Source organism: Lontra canadensis, unplaced genomic scaffold (genome assembly GCF_010015895.1).
Source record: "Lontra canadensis isolate GAN:19392208 unplaced genomic scaffold, GSC_riverotter_1.0 scaffold61, whole genome shotgun sequence".
Lineage (NCBI taxonomy): Eukaryota > Metazoa > Chordata > Mammalia > Carnivora > Mustelidae > Lontra > Lontra canadensis.
Window position 1 is genome coordinate 11,043,296 of NW_022631055.1, and position 19,850 is coordinate 11,063,145.

General features: G+C 38.7%; 1 protein-coding gene across 9 annotated transcripts in view; it reads right to left on the reverse strand.

Annotated features, from left to right (window-relative positions):
• THADA (THADA armadillo repeat containing) overlaps positions 1-19,850 on the reverse strand; it is a 326,811-nt gene that overhangs the window by 298,445 nt on the left and 8,516 nt on the right. For 8 of the 9 annotated variants that reach the window (XM_032877945.1, XM_032877944.1, XM_032877943.1 and 5 more), the window contains exons 6-14: positions 19,750-19,782; positions 19,434-19,482; positions 17,325-17,512; positions 14,047-14,141; positions 12,332-12,552; positions 10,056-10,762; positions 7,722-7,873; positions 4,356-4,511; positions 3,293-3,415 (exon numbers count right to left, since the gene is read on the reverse strand). In XM_032877945.1, coding sequence (XP_032733836.1) covers positions 3,293-3,415; positions 4,356-4,511; positions 7,722-7,873; positions 10,056-10,762; positions 12,332-12,552; positions 14,047-14,141; positions 17,325-17,512; positions 19,434-19,482; positions 19,750-19,782 — 1,724 coding nt within the window. Of the gene's footprint in view, positions 1-3,292; positions 3,416-4,355; positions 4,512-7,721; positions 7,874-10,055; positions 10,763-12,331; positions 12,553-14,046; positions 14,142-17,324; positions 17,513-19,433; positions 19,483-19,749; positions 19,783-19,850 lie in introns of those variants that run through there. The other variant, XM_032877949.1, reaches the window with a different exon arrangement.

Consider the following 19,850-nt stretch of genomic DNA (forward strand, 5'->3'; position numbering starts at 1 on the left):
AAAAAAAAAAAAAAAAAAATCTTAAAAAAAAAAAAAAAAGGAAAAGCCGTGATTCTCAAGCATCTCACATATACCACTATACCCTAACAATGTATATTTGTAACTGAGCAGCACATAAGCTGTTCTAGTCCCAACTGATTCCAGAAAAGATCTCAGCATTCATTTCTTTGGTCAATGATGTACAATCTGGGGATTTATCCTATAGGCCCTTGCAAGACCTAAGTAAGAGTTTGCTAGTTTTTAAAATCTACTGGGTTTCAAGGGAACAAAGTAGTTATTGAAAATATCCTGGGGGAAAAAAAAAAAAGAAAAGAAAATATCCTGGAGCACCTGGGTGGCTCAGTGGGTTAAGCCTCTGCCTTCGGCTCAGGTCATGATCCCAGGGTCCTAGGATAGAGCCCTGCATCAGGCTCTCTGCTCAGCAGGGAGCCTGCTTCCCCTTCTCTCTCTGCCTGCCTCTCTGCCTACTTGTGATCTCTCTCTCTCTCTGTCAAATAAATAAATAAAATCTTAAAAAAAAAAAAATCCTAAGCTCATTTTAATTATAAATGAGTAGTACAGTATTCATGTTAAAGGGTAACAAGTTCATCATATAGGAATGATCTTAACTGTAGTACCATTTATATTTTTAGAAATAGATTCTTTCCTTCAACCACACTATAACCATAGTGGAGGCATGACCACAATTTATATATTCATATCCCTAGTTCTAAGCATATTGTCCTAAACATATAGGACAGGCTTGATATATGCTCTTGTCACTTTTAACAGCCTCCAAATACCTTAGCCTAGCACTCAAAACCTCTTTAGGTTATGCAGGCATCTTCCCTACTTGCCTTTAAGGTTTCTTGCCATGTTACATAGCTAAAGCTATTGAAAAGAGACATTAAAATTGTTAAAAGTGATAGATTTCAAATTGAAAATACCCATACAATGCTAAATTCTGCTACACTATCAGACACAAGAGATGAAACAATTAGGTTACTAGAGAGGGAAACCAACTGCAACTATGAAATTGGTTTGTACTTCCAGCTTTGTCACTTGTTAGCTGTGTAACTACAAAATGAAATTCCTGAACCTTCACAGCAGCTTCCTCATAGATAAAAATAAAAATAGTTTACTTGTATTCCTAAGGAAACAAAGAAACTTTATTTATTTGTACATATACACGTGTGTTAGTTAAGCTCGGTTTTGATTATTAGAGCAAACAACAAAAACATCCTATACCCAGCCCCACCTTCATTTTCGGATTTTCAAACTCATCTCCTGTTATGTCTCTTTTGTTGCTCCAAGCATCTCACATGTCATTCATTCCCAAGAGTGTATTCACCATTCCCCAAATTCTCCCTGGACTTTCTTACCTCCAAGCTTTCAATTAAGCAGGTGCCAGGGGAAAACTATTCAGATTTTTAGAAGAGAGAGCAAATGTGCATGGGGGTCTGGCTCTAGCACTTAGTAGCTGAGGGACCTTGGGCAGGTTATTCAACTTCTCCAAGGTTCCGTTTTTCATTTTCTTTTTAATTAAGCTCTACGCCCAATCTGGGGCTCGAACTCATAACCCAGAGATAAAGAGTTACACACTCCACTGACTGAGCCAGCCAGGCACCCTAGTTTTCACATTTGTTAATGGAGGATAATAATGCCTATCTCACAGCTTTGTTATTAAATGAGAATGTGGGTACAAAGCATTTTGTAAATTTAAAAGTTTTTAAGTTCATAATATTAGTTATTTAGGCATGAAATAATCTCCTTCCCTAGACTAGAAGACATCTTTTCCAACTAACAGCCTCCTCTTCTCCCCCCGTACTTAATTTATTGATTGGCAAAGCCTACCATACACCATGCATGACACCCACTATTATAAAGACGATGATAAGTAATTTAGGGCCAAAGTCACAATCTCCGAAAGCCACAGATGACTATAATTGGGATGAAATATCAGAACCATGAGAATGACTCAGATTAAGACGCTAAAGGGCTAAGTTTCCAAAAACACATATATTTACAAGGTCAAACTATGAAACCATGCATATGTGAAAATTCAGAATGTCAATCCACAACTGTATAGGTTTTGCATTTTAAGTACTTAACTCGGTTTGTGTTCACAAATGTCACTTTACCCCTTGAAAAAAGAAGCAAAAGAGCTGTGTTTTCTTAGAACATCTAGCAATGATAAAAAAAGGCTGAAAATAACCTGTCCACACACAAAGCAAGTGCTCAGAATACACTCTAGTCACTTTTAATGACTTCCAGCAAGGCTTTTTAGGGTGATTTAGAATTTACAAAGAACTTTCTTATTTAATCCTCAAAACCAGCCTTTTCAGAGAGGTTACTCAGCCCACTTACAGTCAAACTGACTCATCAAGTAAGCCAACTAATCAGCGGCAGAAATGGGACTAAACTCATGTCCTTCAAGTTTAAGTTGTCACTGTCCCATCTTCACTCTTGGAATTTTACAAAGATAAAGCTGACATCAGCCTTGGTACAGGAATATTCTTCTTTAGATGATTTTTTACCTTTCAAATATAAAATGGAAAGCTAAGGGCCATCCATACTAATCCTTAGAGTAGGTAGTGAGTGTATCATGGCTCCAATGTATCATTAATTTAGTATAATTGTTTCCCTATATGCAATACAATCGATGAGCTCTGTCCTCTATCTAGGTCTTAGAAGACAGGAGGGTTTCTGCTTCTAAGAGGTTAGATCTGAAGTAAGAAACCAGTAATAAACTCATTCTGTTCTGATGGACAGATACATAAGGTTATCAAGCTGAGCCCTGGCCCAGACTAGAGCTGCTATATCTGGGGTTCCATCCATCTCATTAACACAGGGCCCCAAAACCTAGCCCTACCCTTCATGCTCCCTCCCAAATGGGATGGAACACCGACCAGGAGGCACCAATATCAAGCCACTGTAAGTCATATTAGTCTAAAGGGGAAGCAGGCCCAGATACAGCAATCTTCTACCCTGGGGTCGGGTGGAGGAGTTCAGGGCCAGCAATTAGCTTTTTGTTAAAGTACCAAATTCACATGCCCCACATTAAGCTGTAAAGGATTGAGGTTAACCCATTACTGTTACTCTGTAACAGGCCTCAAATCCAGCACGGGTTCCACGACTCAGGGTACCTCAAGAGAAGTACCAAAGCACCAGAAGGAATATGTAAAACCAGCTTGAAGGAAAGAAACACAGAAACACCATTCACCATGAGACTTTCATGTACTTCCCTTTAATGTTTATTCATAATTATTCTATGTTTCTTAAATACCCATATATCTAGAAATAGATCACCTACCTTATATTGCTGTAAAGAAACAGAAGGGGGCTGTATGGTTAACTCATTCTCTGGCTCATGTCTGGATCTACTTTGCTCCAGTTTATAAAGCACCTGAGAACTTTCCTGTATCCTACAGAACAACTTTTAAGAAAAACAAAAATGAAGCATATATAAGCCACATTAATCTTAAATATCAGTCAAAAAAAAAAAAGGCAAAGGACAAATTTTCTAAATTCTTTAGACTAAAACTTCAAGAGAGGAGAGTACTGGTTTCTAACTCTTAATTAAATTCATAGAGTTTCCCTCTGACAGAAAATTAACATATATTTTTAAAACCAAAAACAAAATACTACTGCAAACCAGAATACACAGTCATTAAATTCCCCACAGTTTTATTTCCTTTAGCTTGGCATGAAACTAAAGATATACTCACTTCTGTACTCTCCCAATCGTTCATCCCATAAATGAGGCATGTGATTAAGTTGAGTTGAATTAGTCAACAATGACCATTTCATGAGGCCCTTAAAATGATAAAATTACAAGGGCATCTTTCCTCCTTTTACCAAAGTTTTCCTAAAATACCTTTCATCCTGAAAGATCCATCACATTTTTTTTCTTTCCAAAAAAAAGAGCTCAAGTTGACTTATTCTGCACCAAAATGAAAGGACTTTCCACCCTGGATTTGAATCTCAAACGTAAACTCTGTGGAAGCACAGAATGGTCCACAGATGGGCCATGAAGGGATTTTCACAGGCAGTCCAATCACATGACCATTATTCCCGCACTCTCCCAAAATCCGAGCTCTTTTCAAACATGATTTGCAGAGCAGGGTTCACCACTTTCCTGTACTCTCTCATGAGAAACTCTACCATTTTTTTTTTTTAAAGATTTTATTTATTTATTCGACAGAGAGAGATCACAAGTAGGCAGAGAGGCAGGCAGAGAGAGAGAGGAGGAAGCAGGCTCCCCACCAATGAGAGAGCCCGATGCGGGGCTCGATCCCAGGACCCGGGGATCATGATCTGAGCTGAAGGCAGAGGCTTTAACCCTCTGAGCCACCCAGGCGCCCCAGAAACTCTACCTTTTTAAGAAGAGAACAAATCTGCTGCCGCACTCCTGGAGACTGACTGTTAAGATTGTATGTGATAAAGAATTCAATCCACTGCATTTCTTCCGTGGACACCATTTCCGTGCTTCGATTACTTTCACAAAGCAAGCCTAATGTATCTATCCGTACCTAAAACACATGAGAAGCAATAAAATGTTAATTTTTCAGTGAAATAAGCAAATTGTAGACTACCTGACATGTTTATTTACATAAGCTACCAAAGTGGGGGGGGGGGGACCAGTAAACCTCAGTTTACCCATGTATACTCCAGAAATGTTCCCTCAGCCCAAAGATCCTGGGGCTGTAATTCATATAAAATTATTTTATTAAATGTGTCAATTGGTATTTGTAAGTCAACAATCTTAAAGATTCTTATTCCATGGTAATGTTCAACTTCATTTTTTTCTTCCCTACTTTACCCCAGGACCTCATCGCCTCACTCTTGGGTTACTGTCAGGCACATCTAACAAGGCTTCTGGTTTCTTTTTGCTCTCTCACTGGAAATTCATCTCTGTTGCCATTAATTCTACTTCCTTGCTAAAGGCAGAATGGCTCTGGTTCCCAGTTACCAACTGAATGAAATCTGAAGTCTTCAACCTCGCATTGGAGGCCTCCAAAAAATGGACCAAACCCTCTATTCCTGCCAAACATCCTGAATCATCCTCCAGAACTTGTTTTGGGTTCTTCCGTTTTAGTATTTATTATGTGGGGTTTTTTTTAAATCATTTTATTTACTTTTTCTTTATCATAGTAAGTGTACTCTTTAATTCCCACCCCCTATTTCCTCCATCCCCCCCAACCACCTCCCCTCTGGTAACTGTTTGTTCTCTACAGTTAAGGGTCTGTTTCTTTATGTCTTTTTTCCTTTGTTCCTTTGTTTTGTTTCCTAAATTCCACAGGAGTGAGATCACATGGTATTTGTCCTTCTCTGACTTATTTCACTTATTTCTATCCATGTTGTTGCAAATGGCCAAGATTTCATTCTTTTTTGTAGCTGAGTAATATTCCATTGTGTGTGCCTGTATACATATTTAATCACCTCTTCTTTATCCATTCATGTATCCATGGACACTACAGCTGTTTCCATAGTTTAGCTATTATAAATAATATTGTATGTATCCCTTTGAGTTAGCGTTTTCAGGTTTTGGGGGGTAAAAACACAGTAGTGTGATTACTGGACCACCGGGGTAGTTCTATTTCTAATTTTTTGAGGAATCTCCATACTGTTTTCCACAGTGGCTATAGTAGTTTGCATTCCCACCAATAGTTCACAAGGGCTCCTTTTTCTCCACATCCTTGACAACACTTGTTGTTTCTTATGGTATTGACTTTAGCCATTCTGATAGGCATGAGGTATTACCCCACTGTAGTTCTGATTTACAGTTCCCTGATGATGAGTGATGCTGGAAATCTTTTCATGCATCTGTTGCCATCTAACTGTTCCTTAGATAAATGTCTGTTCATATCCTCTGCCTATTTTTAAATTGGATTATTTATTCTTTGTGTATTAAGTTGTATCAGTTCTTTATATATTTTGGATACTAACCCTTTATTGGATATGTCATTTGCAAATATCTTCTCCCATTCAGTAGGCTGCCTTTTAGTTTTCTTGATTATTTCCTTTGCTATGCAGAAGCTTTTTATTTTGATGTAGTCCCAATAGTTTATTTTTGCTTTTGTTTCCCTTGCATCAGGAGACAGATCTAGAAAAATGCTGCTACAGCTAATGTCAGAGAGATTACTGCCAGTGCTCTCTTCAAGGATTTTTATGGTTTTAGGTCTCACATTTAGGTCCTTAATCCATTTTGGGTTTATTTTTGTGTACGGTGAAAGAAAGTGGTCCAGTTTCATTCTTTTGCATGTGGCTGTCCAGTTTTCCCAGCACCACTGTTGAAGATAATTCTTCTTCCTATTGTATATTCATCCCTCCTTTGTCAAAGATTAATTGACCATATAATTGTGGGTTTATTTCTGGGTTTTCTGTTCTAGTCCATTGATCTCTGTATCTGTTTTTATACCAGCACCATACTGTTTTAATTACTACCACTCTTTAATATAACTTGAAATGTAGAATTGTGATACCTCCTGTTTTATTTTTCTTTCTCCAGATTGCTTTGGCTAGGATTGCCTGGGTGACTCAGTTGGTTAAGCATCTGCTTCAGCTCAGGTCGCGATCCCAGAGTCCTGGGATCAAGCCCGGCATCAGGCTCCCTGCTCAGTAGGGAGTCTGCTTCTCCCTCTGCAACCCCCACACCCTCGCCCCTGTTCATGCCTGTGCGCTCTGTCTCTTGCTCTCCCTCTCCCTGAAATAAATAAAATCTTAAAAAAAAAAAAAAGATTATTTTGGCTATTTGAGGTCTTTTGTAGGGTTCCATACAAATTTTAGGATTGTTTGTTCTAGTTCTATGGGAAAAGCCGTTGGTATTTTGATAGGGACTGTGTTAAATGTGTAGATTGCTTTGGGTAGCATAGATATTGTAACAATATTTGTTCTTCCAACCCATGAGCAGAAATGTCTTTCTGTTTCTTTGCATTGTCTTGAATTCCTTTCATCAATGTTTTATAGCTTTCAGAACACAGGTCTTTCATCTCCTTGGTTATATTTATTCCTAGATATTTTATTGGTTTTGGTGCAACTGTAAATAGGATTGCTTTCTTACTTTCACTTCCTGCTGCTTCATTATTAGTGTATAGGAATGCAAAAAATTTCTGTACATTGATTTTCTACCTTGTGACTTTATTGAATTCATTTATCAGTTCTGGTATTCTCCCATTTTGTGTGCTGGTTCAATGCTTCTTCTCCTTTAATCACATTTAACACGTTCCTAATCAACCACTACCTACCCTGTTCTGAGCCCCTCAAGTCCTTACGCATAAAGGAGCACTTATATCTGTGTTATTTTCTAAGAGTTTCCAGTTGTTTTATGCAGGTTTTCTTGTTCCTTCAACTAAAATTTAAATAGCCTGAAAAGGCAACACTTTTCACTTTTCTTTTTAAGACTTTTTTTATTTTAGAGGGAGATAGAGTGAGAGAGAAAGCACAAGCAGGGGGAGCGGCTGGCAGAGGGAGAAGCAGGCTCCCCGCTGAGTAGCACCCTCCCCCCAACCCTGCTGCCGCCAAATAAGGGCTCAATCCCAGGACCCTGGGATCATGACCTGAGCCAAAGACAGACTGAGCCACCCAGGTGCCCCTACGCTTTTCACTTTCAATTCATCCTCCTTACAGATCCCTTAAATCAGTGCTGGGCTCAACTTGGGCTCAATATTGGACTGCTAACTGAATAAATAAATCAGGGATCTACTGCATGTATGAAATTCCCAGATATTTTGTTTACTTACTTGGCAGTGCTGATGAATTAAGCCTTGTTTTATTCTTGCACTGGACACAAGGTTCCTCCAGGCATCAGTTGCAGACTGAAGATGTCCATGAGCTCTAGCTGTTCGCAGACATGCCATCAAAGCTCCCAGAACCCCTCTACTATTAAAAGACCCTAAGGATGGTAAAGATCGTTCTTGTCTCAAAAGCACAATAACACAGACAACTACTGTGCTATGCAACAACTGCCACAACTTTCATTTTGCAATTATAATTTCAAGAAATAAAAATAATACTTTAAATTCTAACATGAATTAAAGTTCCTATGATAAAATAATCATTATTGAAAAGAACTTGATAGTTCTTGTGTCAATAATTTGAAGTAAGCATAATCTGCTTATGTAAACTTAAAGAAATCATTATTTTTTGCTATTTTTAGCTTTTCCTTTATACCTAGAAATGAACCAAAGTGATTCGGGGGGGAAAAAATCAAGTAGACAATTATTTAAAACAATAAGAACAACTAAAATGACTTTCAGCCAAAATTGGGAAAAACACTTTAGTGTCTAAATATCATTATTTTTCTAAAAACAAACACTAAGCCTCTGTACATATTTTGGAGTTACTGTTTCTCCCTAGTAAAAAAGATAAAAGGAGGATTACAAGGAGCCTGATCCTTTTAGAGGCTAGGATATCAGTCATTACTAACAGAACAGGGAACCCTGGCTCAAAGGAACACTGATTAAAAAAAAAAAAGAGACTGCCTTACTTCAGAACAGATTCATGAATCTTGAATTTTAGATGGCTTCTCAAAAAGGCAAGAACAATTGTTGTTTAAAACTACAAATAATGAAAAATAAACCAACTACAAATAACGGCTTTTTTTGTGTATGGGAATCAGATTTTTCCAGCTATCTCATTGTCACTCTTTGAAGTATTGAAAGTTTTCTATTATTTTCATAATGTATTTCATAATGTATTTCAAAATGTATTATTATACTCTTTTTTTTTTTTTTTTTTTTTTGAGAGAGAGAGTGCCTGTGCACGTGGGGGTCAGGGGAGGAGGAGAGGGAGACAAAGAGAGGGAATCTTTTTTTTTTTTTTTTTAAAGAGAGGGAATCTTTTTTTTTTTTTTTAAAGATTTTTTATTTATTTATTTGACAGACAGAGATCACAAGTAGGCAGAGAGGCAGGCAGAGAGAAAGGGGGAAGCAGGCTCCCTGCCGAGCAAAGAGCCCAATTCGGGGCTCAATCCCAGGATCCTGGGATCATGACCTGAGCCAAAGGCAGAGGCTTCAACCCACTAAGCCACCCAGGCACCCCTAAAGAGAGGGAATCTTAAGCAGGCTCCACACTCAGCACAGAGCCCAATGTGAGACTCAATCTCATGACCCTGAGATCATGACCTGAGCTGAAATCAAGAGTTGGATGCTAGGGTGCCTGGATGGCTTAGTCGGTTAAGCACCTGCCTTCAGCTCAAGTCATAATCCCAGTGTCCTGGGATAGAGACCCACATCGGGCTCCCTGCTCGGCAGGGAGTCTACTTCTCCCTTTCTCTCTGCCTCTCCCCCTGCTTGTTCTCCCTCTCTCTTTCTCTCTAGCACTCTCTCTCAAATAAATAAAATCTTTAAAAAAAAAAAAAAAAAAGAGTTGGATGCTTAGCCAACTGAGCCACCCAGGCATCCTTTGTAAATATTCTTAAATTATGATGTAGAGTATCATATTCCTGCTTTGTTAAACAGAAAACAGTAATTTTAAGATTCAAACAATAAAGTCAGGATCATCATTTACATATTAATTACTTAACTATGCTTTAATGCAGTGATTCCTTCAGGGTTACCGAATTTCTGTGGAATGTTTACCCTCTATTCTAAATGACTAGAGAGAGTTGTTTCTTGAGGTCATCACATCTACATTTTTTGTCTCTTCCCCAGAGATTAAAAACTGCTACTGCCAGTTTACCTATCTTGATCCTTGCCAGAAACAATTTTTAATTACTGTTTCAAGCACTAGCATAAGCAACTTATATAAAATACTCCAACTGTTATGAGTGTTACATAGGTCTGACAACCTAACAAATAAGTACTTGGTAAATGGATTAAAACTAGTAAAAAAGGGAACCTTATAATCATAACTGGAATCAATCCTTAGCTTGTAGAAATGACTTCAGCCAAAAAAACTCTACTCCACTCTGGACAGGAACATTAGCCTCAATCTGAAATCTCTATTGTTAATACCCTCTTTTACTATTTATGTAAGTGGTAATATTTAAATTTGAATATGGTCCACATCTGCCCAGATACCTACCCTTAAACATCTTAACTAGAAATTACTAAAAGAATGATTCCTTTTCTTACCAGTGTTAGCATCAGCAGAAGTTTGAAGAATCTTTACCATGTAGCTTAAGCTTTCAGGGCTGCAATTCAATAATTTTGGCAAGTAATAATCAATCACATAAGATTTTTGATCCAGATTTCCTTCACACAGTATAAAAAGGAGAGGAGAAACCCAAGTCTCGTGCCACTCATCAATCCAAGTAGTGTCAACAGCCTGGGACTTCAAATGACTCTTGTGATTTCTGAACATGGTTTCCAAGAGGTCACTTGCGTAAGGTACCAAGGACTGGTCTCCCATCACCTCTAAGATTTGTGATGGAATAGTTTTAGCTAGTGCCAAAATATGTCCAATTCCTACGTAATCTACTAAACAACCAAGGCATGCGTACTTCCCTTTCACATGCCATTCCAATTGCAGAAGATTCTCGGTCAGATCACAGATGAAACGATCGGCAGCCAAACCTGACGCTTCGGAGTCTGACTTTTCTTTAGTGAGCTGGTGCATGTGGAGAATGTTTCTGAATATAATTTTGGTTTGGTGTCTCAAAGCATCCAGTGGATGTTCCCAGTGGGTATAGACATATTCCAAAAGTCTCCCAACTACACTTGAATTCCCATTCAGACTGTCCTTTAGGCTTGGGGAACTTGATTCAAGGACATGTATGGCTGAATTGGCCCAGGATGCCAAAATTCTAGACAGAAACAATTCCAGAGTTGATTCCTTGATCCTGAAGAAAAATGAGCCATGTTACTATAAACTGACTAGTAATAAATTTCATTTTATAATCATCTAGATTTTTAAAAATATAAAAGACAAAGATCAGATTTCTCATCAGAAAATGATCAGAAAATTCAATAATTATTAAATTTACAATGACAAAAATTACAAACAAGGCCAAAATAGATCTCAAATTATAAATGAATCTTTTCATCTTAGAGAAATAATCCAAAAAGGGACACAATAAAGCTTTTGGGAGTGGTGGAAATGTTCATTATTTTTATTTTGATAAGGTTTCACAGGTGTTTTAAGACATATTGAGAGGAGCGCCTAGGTGGCTCAGTTGGTTAAGTGACCAACTCTTGGTTTTGGCTCAGGTCATGATCTCAGGGTCACGAGATCAAGCTCTGCATTGGGCTCTGCACTGGGCGTGGAGACTGCTTACGATTCTTTCTCCCTCTGCTTCTGCCCCTCTCCGCCACCCCTTCTCTAAAAAATAAATAAATAAATAAATAAATAAATAATTTTTACATTCCTTTAAAATATGCACAATTTTTACTTACATATAAACTGAAAAACATGAAAAATTTATTTTAGAACAGAGTACTTTTCTTCCTTTACCTACATGTCCATTACTATCAAGGTGTATCTATGGTTTGACATTTTATTTTTTTTTAAAGATTTTATTTATTGATTTGACAGACAGAGATCACAAGTAGGCAGAAAGGCAGGCAGAGAGATGGGGGCAAGCAGGCTCCCCGCTAAGCAGAGAGCCCGATGCGGGGCTCGATCGCAGGACCCTTGGGATCATGACCCGAGCCAAAGGCAGAGGCTTAACCCAACCCAGTGAGCCACCCAGGCGTCCCTGGTTTGACATTTTAAACACATGATCACTTTCAAGTGTTATGAAAAAAATACCCCCCAAAAAAAAGCCCCACAAACACAATCCAATGAAGTCAAAAGAGCTGGTTGCAGTTCTGGATCAGTTGCTTATTAGCAATACACTCTTAAGTTTGAGCATTTACTTTTCTAACTTCAGTTTACCTACTCAATACGTTAGATTTCCTATCTTATCTATCAGACATGTGAGGCTTATACTGAATTACCTATGTTGACGTTGTTCATAAACTAAAATGCAGCATTCGAAATGTTCAGTATAGGTTCACCTACACCAATATCTGTAACTACCCCCCCCTTCATCTTACCTTCTCTTATTCTATTTTCATACCCATTTCATTGCCTACATGTTATCTTCCCTTTTTTTTTTAAGGTTTTATTTATTTATTTGACAGAGAGAGTGCATGCACAAGCAGGGGGAGCAGCAGGCAGAGGGAGAAGCAGGCTCCCCGCTGAGCAAGAAGCCCAATGTGGGACTCAATCCCAGGATCCTGGGATCATGACCTGAGCCGAAGGCAGACACTTTCCCGACTGAGCCACCCAGGCGTCCCTGTTATCTTCCTTTTAATTCAGGATTACCCTGTGTACTTTTCATGGAATTACTAAATATGCTAGTTCAGTTGCCATCTTTGAAATGTCTGACAAGCAAAACAGAGTAGGAGACAGTAGCCTGAAAACTCACTGTGAACTCAAGGTGAACAAGACATGCACGATATTCAAGAGGAGGGCCTCCCCGCTCGTGCCCATACTCCCATTCTGCCAGTCCAACATGGTGAGTGTCCCCTGACACAGGAATAGAAGAGTTGACTGCGAGACATCAGTACAACAAAGGCTCCTGCAGCAGTTCAAAACCCAGTCGGGCACGCTGGCGCAGTCCACTGAACGGAGAAGCCAACTACTAATCTGGAAGAACACAACACAGCTAACACATTATAAAGCCTCGAAAACTTTTCAGATATTTCAAAATGTAAATGCAAAATTCCCTTTCCCCCTGAAACATCCTAGGAAAAATAACTGAACCTAAAGACGAAAAGCCACAAGTGCTGAAATTATTATATCAAAAGGGGAAAAAAATTCAATCTAAATACATGAACCATTTTGCTGGTTTGAATGGACCAGCAGAGCAAAACATACCGCTACCTGCAGATGGATGAGCTTAATGCTTTAAAGTGGTGATTTTATAAATCAAATTGTTAAACTTTATCCAGTGATACCTTGTGCGATCTCACAGAAGAGTACACATCTATTTTGCAAACAGTCAAGTAAACAGCTAAAAGAAATTTCTAGATAATATAGTAAGAAAGAAAAAAACCTGCTAGTACTGAATATAAGAATTATAGCCCAATTATCAACTATACTTTGCATCTGACCAAATACACTGAAAAATCGATCCTAACATGCTTCCCATCTAAAGTGTAATATTTGGGGGACGCCTGGATGGCATGGTCAGTTGGGAGTCTGACTCCTGGTTTCGGTTCAGGTCATGATCTCAAGGTCGTGGGATCCAGCCCTGCACTGGGTTCTGCACTCAGTGCTGAGCCCGCATGGGATTTTCTCCCTCTCCCTCTGCTCCTCGTACTTGTGCTCACTCTCTTGCTCTCTCTCTCTCAAATAAATAAGTCTTTTATAAATGAATAAATAAATAAATAAAAACAAAGTACAACATTTCAGTTTTTCTTTTTTTTTTTTTAGTAGGCTCTACACTCGGAGCCCAACACAGGGCTTGAACTCACGACCCCAAGACCAAGACCTGAGCTGAAATCAAGAGTTTGACGCTTATCTGACTGAGCCACCCAAGCACCCCTGGGTTATTCTTTTTTTTTTTTTTTTAGATTTTTTATTTGAGAGAGAGAGTGAGCGAGAGCTTGAGAGGGGAGAAGGTCAGAGGGAGAAGCAGACTCCCATGGAGCTGGGAGCCCGATGCAGGACTTGATCCCAGGACTCCAGGATCATGACTTGAGCCAAAGGCAGTTGCTTAACCAACAGAGCCACCCAGCTGCCTGGTCCCCTGGGTTATTCTTAATAAAAAGGACATATTTATCAAAAAGTAATGACTCCATGTATCTATACATTAACTCCTGCATACTTTCAACATTTTAAGTATCTCTCGTAATACTGAGAGAGGGAACGGAACAAACAGCACTAGAAACAAACTAGGATATACCAAAAATAATGTTGATGGTGATTATCTTTGTGAGATGGGTTAATAGGTGACTGCTATTGTCTTCTTTCTGCTTTTTCTGCATTTTTGGACTGTCTCTTACTATAAGAGAAAACGACCACCAGAAAGATTCTGATTATGCAGAAAGAAATTTTTAATTCACTTCTTTAAAAATATTTTTAAAACATGTGTCTAATTATCCATCAAGTACAATTCTATAAAGGAGAGGCACTCACCAAATCAGGAATCTTTTCAGGTGGATGAAACATAGCCTTAATAAAAAGAATAACAGCTAATCCAGACGTACTCTGAATTGTCTGTAAGAGGTCATCTATTTGGCAAAAAAGTAGACAAAATGTATTAAATGACAATGGATGCTTTGGTCCAGTGGAAAAAGTACATGGTGCAGGATCATCTAATCCTAGATGCAATTTCTAGCACAATTCCCAGGTCGAATAGACATTGAGCAAGTTATTTAACCTCCTAGGGACCCAGCTTTCTCTTCTGTAAAATGAGAGACTATAACTCCTGACAATCATTATAAGGTTTAAATGTATAATTAACATAAGGTTTTTATGTCCAGCACATAAATGCTTAATCAATGTGATTCCTCCCTTTCTCCTCTAACTCCTACTCTCTCTTCCTCTCCCTGAAGCATATTTAGCAGCAATACCACTTGTCTCCCCTGCACTGACGCCTTGAACCCCAACCCCCACATATATTACTTTTTCTTAACGTGGTTTCAGGGCTGTGTAAAGTGCCTGCATCAGTGCTAACTGCAAACTCTGCCGTCACTGGCACTATACCCAAGCAACCAATTTTGGCTTGCTATCTTCTCCCTGTTTCCTATCAGCCTCTGGTTTGTGAGAAAGTTTACCAAATATGGTAAATTATTCAACCTGCGTTAAGAATCATAAATGCCTACTATGAACTACTTCATAAATACCCATTTTGCCCTTTACTCCTGCTAACAGAACTGTGACTTTGACTGGAGCATCCATGTCCACAGCCAAAGGAAGGACACTTGCTTCTTCTATCTTCCTCACAACTCAAGGTAGACATGAGGGTTCAGGCCAGTGGGATGTAAGCCAAGTACCTGGGCACTTTTGTTTTTCCTTTCCTAAAGGTAAAGATGCAATTGGCCTTCCTTCCTGCCTTATACACAGACATAATGTCTGGAGCTGCAGCAGTCAAATGGCAACCATGGGGCAACAAACGTGGCAGTGAAAGCCAACATGTTGAAGACAGCAGAGCAGAAAGGCAGAAATGTTTGGGTCCTAGACTGCATACAGCGTTCAGGATCACCTGCCTCTGAACTTCCTATGAAGTGGAAGTGAGGGGAGGGACATCCGCTGAAATCCCTGAAATTTAGTTTTCTGTTACCTGCAGCCAAACTCTTGACTGATAGGTGAAGCTTTAAAACCCTGGGGAAGGGCACCTGGCTGACTCAATGGGTTAAGCCTCTGCCTTCGGCCCAGGTCATGATCTCAGGGTCCTGGGACTGAGCCCCAAGTCAGGCTCTCTGCTCAGCAAGGAGCCTGCTTCCCCATCTCTCTCTGTCTGCCTCTCTGCCTACTTGTGATATCTCTCTCTCTGTCAAATAAACAAATAAATAAATCTTTAAACAAAAAAAATTTAAAACCCTGGGGAAGAACAGCACTGGAGAGACCCTACCAACTGCTCAGAAAAGAGGCTGCCTTGTATTGAAATCAGGTCTTCCCTGCATTTCACCAGACTTTTTTTTTTTTTAAGAATAACAAAGTCCTCTTCTAAAAAGCAAATGTTCTCTGAAAAGATGTCTGTAAATTGCATCTCAAAGTAACTTTCCTTTCAATAACTGAGATCCTAGCCTAAATAAATAAATAAATAAATAAAACTATCTGGACAAGACAGCTAGCACTTTCACTAGTTACCAGGATTCAAAACATACAAACAGTGAGATACTATGTTTTCTCCCATTAGCCTACCAAAACCAGAGTCAGTTACTGCTCTTTACAAACAAAAACTCTAAACTGACCCCAATAATTTTTTAATAAGTTAATATGCACGCATGCATGACCATACAGAATGTGAGGTCAAGGGTAAAAAAAAAAAAAAACTTTTTGTAAATACTTTATGTGTTACATATCTTTTTTTGTTAATCTGTTTTGTTTTTTTTTTTAAAGATTGTATTTATTTGTCAGAGAGAGCGCACAAGCAGGCACAATGGCAGGCAGAGAGAGAAGCAGGCTCCCCGCTGAGCAAGGAGCCCAATGCGGGACTTGATCCCAGAATTCTGGGATCATGACCTGAGTCAAAGGCAGTGGCTTAACCAACTGACCACCCATGTGTCCCTAATCTTATATTATCTTGTAACACACTGATATAGGAAAACACCTAAAACAAGTGTATAGCTTAATGAATTATTTGAAGGTAAACCCTCTTGTACCCAGTGTTCAAGGTGAGAAATCAAACTCAGGCACCCAGCGCAGAAGGCTCCTCCATGTGCCTCATCCCAGCCACACCCCCTTCTCTCACCCTGAGTAAGGATTATCATGACTTCCAAAGTAATGGCTTCCTGATTTTCAAATGGTTTTATTCATCAAATGTGTATCCCTAGACACTGTAGTTTAGGCCTGTCCATTTTTTTTAAAATCTGATATATCTTTTAAGTGCCTTTTAATCTCCAGGTGCCCTCTCTACCCTTCATTTCGTTACAATTTCTCTGTTCAAGAGCTCTGGCCTTTGATCTGCAGTTTCCCCACAATCTGGATGTGGGGTCGCCTCATCCTAATGCTGTTCAACACACTCTTCTGTCTTTTGTAATTCCTGTAAATGGGCAGGTGACCTAGAGATCAGTCTCAAATTCAGTCACTCTGGGAAGAGTATGGGTGGTAAAAACAAGCCTCTAAGGGAGACATGTTGTCTGGCTGTCTGTTCTGAAAAGTTAGCAGTTGCCGATGCTTACTGCCTGCATCCATTCCTCGGGTTACAAAATAGTGATATTCTACCATTTCATTTTATTTTGTTATTTGAAATACTTTTACAAGAGAGACTTCCTCTCATTAACTATTTGGCTTCCCAGTAACACAGTTTATATAGATAGAAGCAACATACGAGAGATATAAGGGGGCACGATGACCACCCCCAACAAGGACTACCATCATCACTTGAAGAGAAATGTATGGGTTATGTTCTCCTTTCCAGATCGTCCACTCAGATTTGGAAATCTCTTCTTATCAAGAATTTCTTTTGTCATTTAAAGTCTGTGGCTTTTCAACACTAAGACTGTTAGGTTTTCTTCTTCGCAATACACACACACACATTTAGAAAAGTCCTTCAACATTATCCCTTGCAGAACTGCTACATTTGAAAGAAAAAGCATTAAAACCTCATAATCCAGGCCGTTTCCCCATTTTAAGGGGCTGGAAGAGAGGTTCTACAACTCAGCTAAGTATCAAACATTTCATATCATTATTAGCACAAGCTGAATGACACTCAATTATAATCATCATTTTTATGGTTTTACACTTACCATCACTTAAAAACTTGGCGAAAATACTCAGCAATCCACACATACTTTGCCATATGGGAGAAGTGGAAGCATTCAAATGAATTCTCTGAAAGTCTTGTATTTTCTGCACTAACATCACTGAAACTCTAGTGCCTACCAACAAGTCATTCATCAGTTGCGTCTGAACTATATGATTTCCAGCAAATTTTCTATAATGAAGAAAAGACATTATTACAAAAGAAAAGTCACATAAAAATGCCCCCATTTTTATCCCTCTGCAGAAAGAAACATTCCTCAACCAAAGGGCCAAAATTTGTTTTAGATTATACTAGACATTTATGACTCTCTCCTCCACTCCCATAAACATTTCAATTATGGGGACATATACTGTAAACTTTCAATACTCTTACCTCAACATTTTCCTCCTTCTCAGTTAATGACTAACCTTGCTTATCTTTTTTTACAGTAAAAATAACAAATCAAGAATGAATGCCACAATCTTTTTTTTTTTTTTAAGATTTTATTTATTTATTTATTTATTTGTCAGAGAGAGAGAGAGAGAGTGCACATAATAAGTAAGGGAAGTGGCAGAGGGAGAAGCAGGCTCCCCACTGAGCAGGGAGCCCGATGAGGGACTCAATCCCAGGGCCCTGGGATAATGACCAGACTTGAAGACAGACACTTAACCAACTGAGCTACCCAGGGGTCCCAAGAATGCCACAATTTCTAAACTTGAACACTCCCCCTCAACCTTGATACACTTTCTTCACTTGACTTCCAAGACACCAGGCTCTCCTCCATTTTCTCCTACTTTACCATTGCTCCTTTCTAGACACCTTGGCTAACTTATCCTCTTCTCCCTAACCTCTTTACAGCTCTCCACAACTCAGTCTTTACTCTCCCTCTTTGATTCAGCTACTTTGTTCCCTTGATGTGATCTCATCTAGCTCATAAACTTTAAACTATGATCTACATGCTGATGATTTCCAAATTTGTATCTCCACCCTGAATCTCTCTTGCTAATCCCAGACTTGCATATGCAACTTCTTATCAATATCTGCACTTGGATGTCTAACAGACATATTAAACTACATGAACTTATCTTCAACTCCAAACCTGCTCTACCTGCTGTGATCTCTACCCTACAAAAACTTGGTCATCATCCTTGACTTCTCTCTTTCCTACCCCATCTCTAAGAAAATCCTGTTGGTCCTACCTTCAAAATACACACAGAATTAGACCACCTCCACTGCCACTCCTGGCCTAAGTCACTCTCATCTCACCCTGGGATTATTGCCATGGCCTCCTAACTGGTCTCCCAGCTTCTATCTTTGCCACCCCTTTCAGTCTATTGGCTACTGGCTACAACTGGCTTACCTCTAGAGAAGGTAAAACAACATGCACAGATAAGCCAGGAACACCATATTGCAAACAAGAGAATTAGGTAACCATATGAACAATGAATGCCAAATGCCACAACCTAATCTTTCTTCATTCCCTCAGCAGCCAGAATATTAAGCCAATGGTTTGATTCCATGGAGAATCTGTTACCCATGCAAAAAGACCTAGTGATATTGATATCAGAGGTTTCCCAAAGCAATAGCCTAGCTAAATTAGCCTACAATAAAACCTGCAATCAACCCCACCCATATGCACAGATTCAAATCAACTCTCAGTACCCCATCCTTAAATATGGGCACTTGGCCAAAAATCACCAGATTTCTGATGAGAGCATCTAGCAAAGAGAATGCATCAAACAGAAAAAAAGCAACTTCGAAGAAACAGGACTATATAAAGATAAGAAACTATTAAAAAAAAACTATCATTAATATCCTCAGAAAGATAACAAGATATTTCACTCATAAAATAAGAACAGAATGCTATCAGAAAGGAACACTTGGGGAGGAAGAAGCTCATACTCATATTCTCCTAAGAATTTATTTGATTGGTTAAATTAAATATCAAACTTCTAAAAGATAAATTTCAATAATCAGGACTAATATTAACAGAGAGGGATGGAATGAAGCACATTCTGGAATATTTTTTTAAATTTCCCTTGTACAAAGACAATACACAACTGCAAATGTACATACACATAGATGCACAAGCATGTGAACACATAATACTCGCCTATTTTCTTCTGAGATTTCAATTAAACTCTTCTGCAGAAAATGGAGCACTGAAACAAAAAGAATACATAATGACAAAGCAGAACCTAAAACTGTAAAGTGTAATGTCAGTATAAGAAAATATTTTTAGTGTTACCTATAATGATATCATGTTATAGAGGTAGAAACTTAAAAGGAAACTTAAAAGAAACTTAAAAGGATGTACTCTAGTAATCTGCAAGACTCTGCCCATTGCCAAGAAAGAGAAAAGAACCAGTTCCAAAATGACTCATACAAGCAGTTACCCCCTCAAAATAAAATAAAATAACAGGACCTACCATTTTTAAGAAGATTGTTAACTCCTGTTCTACCTGTGGGGATAAAAAAATTAACACTGGTAAGGAGCTCCAGGGCCAAAATCTAATGTCATTTAAAAACA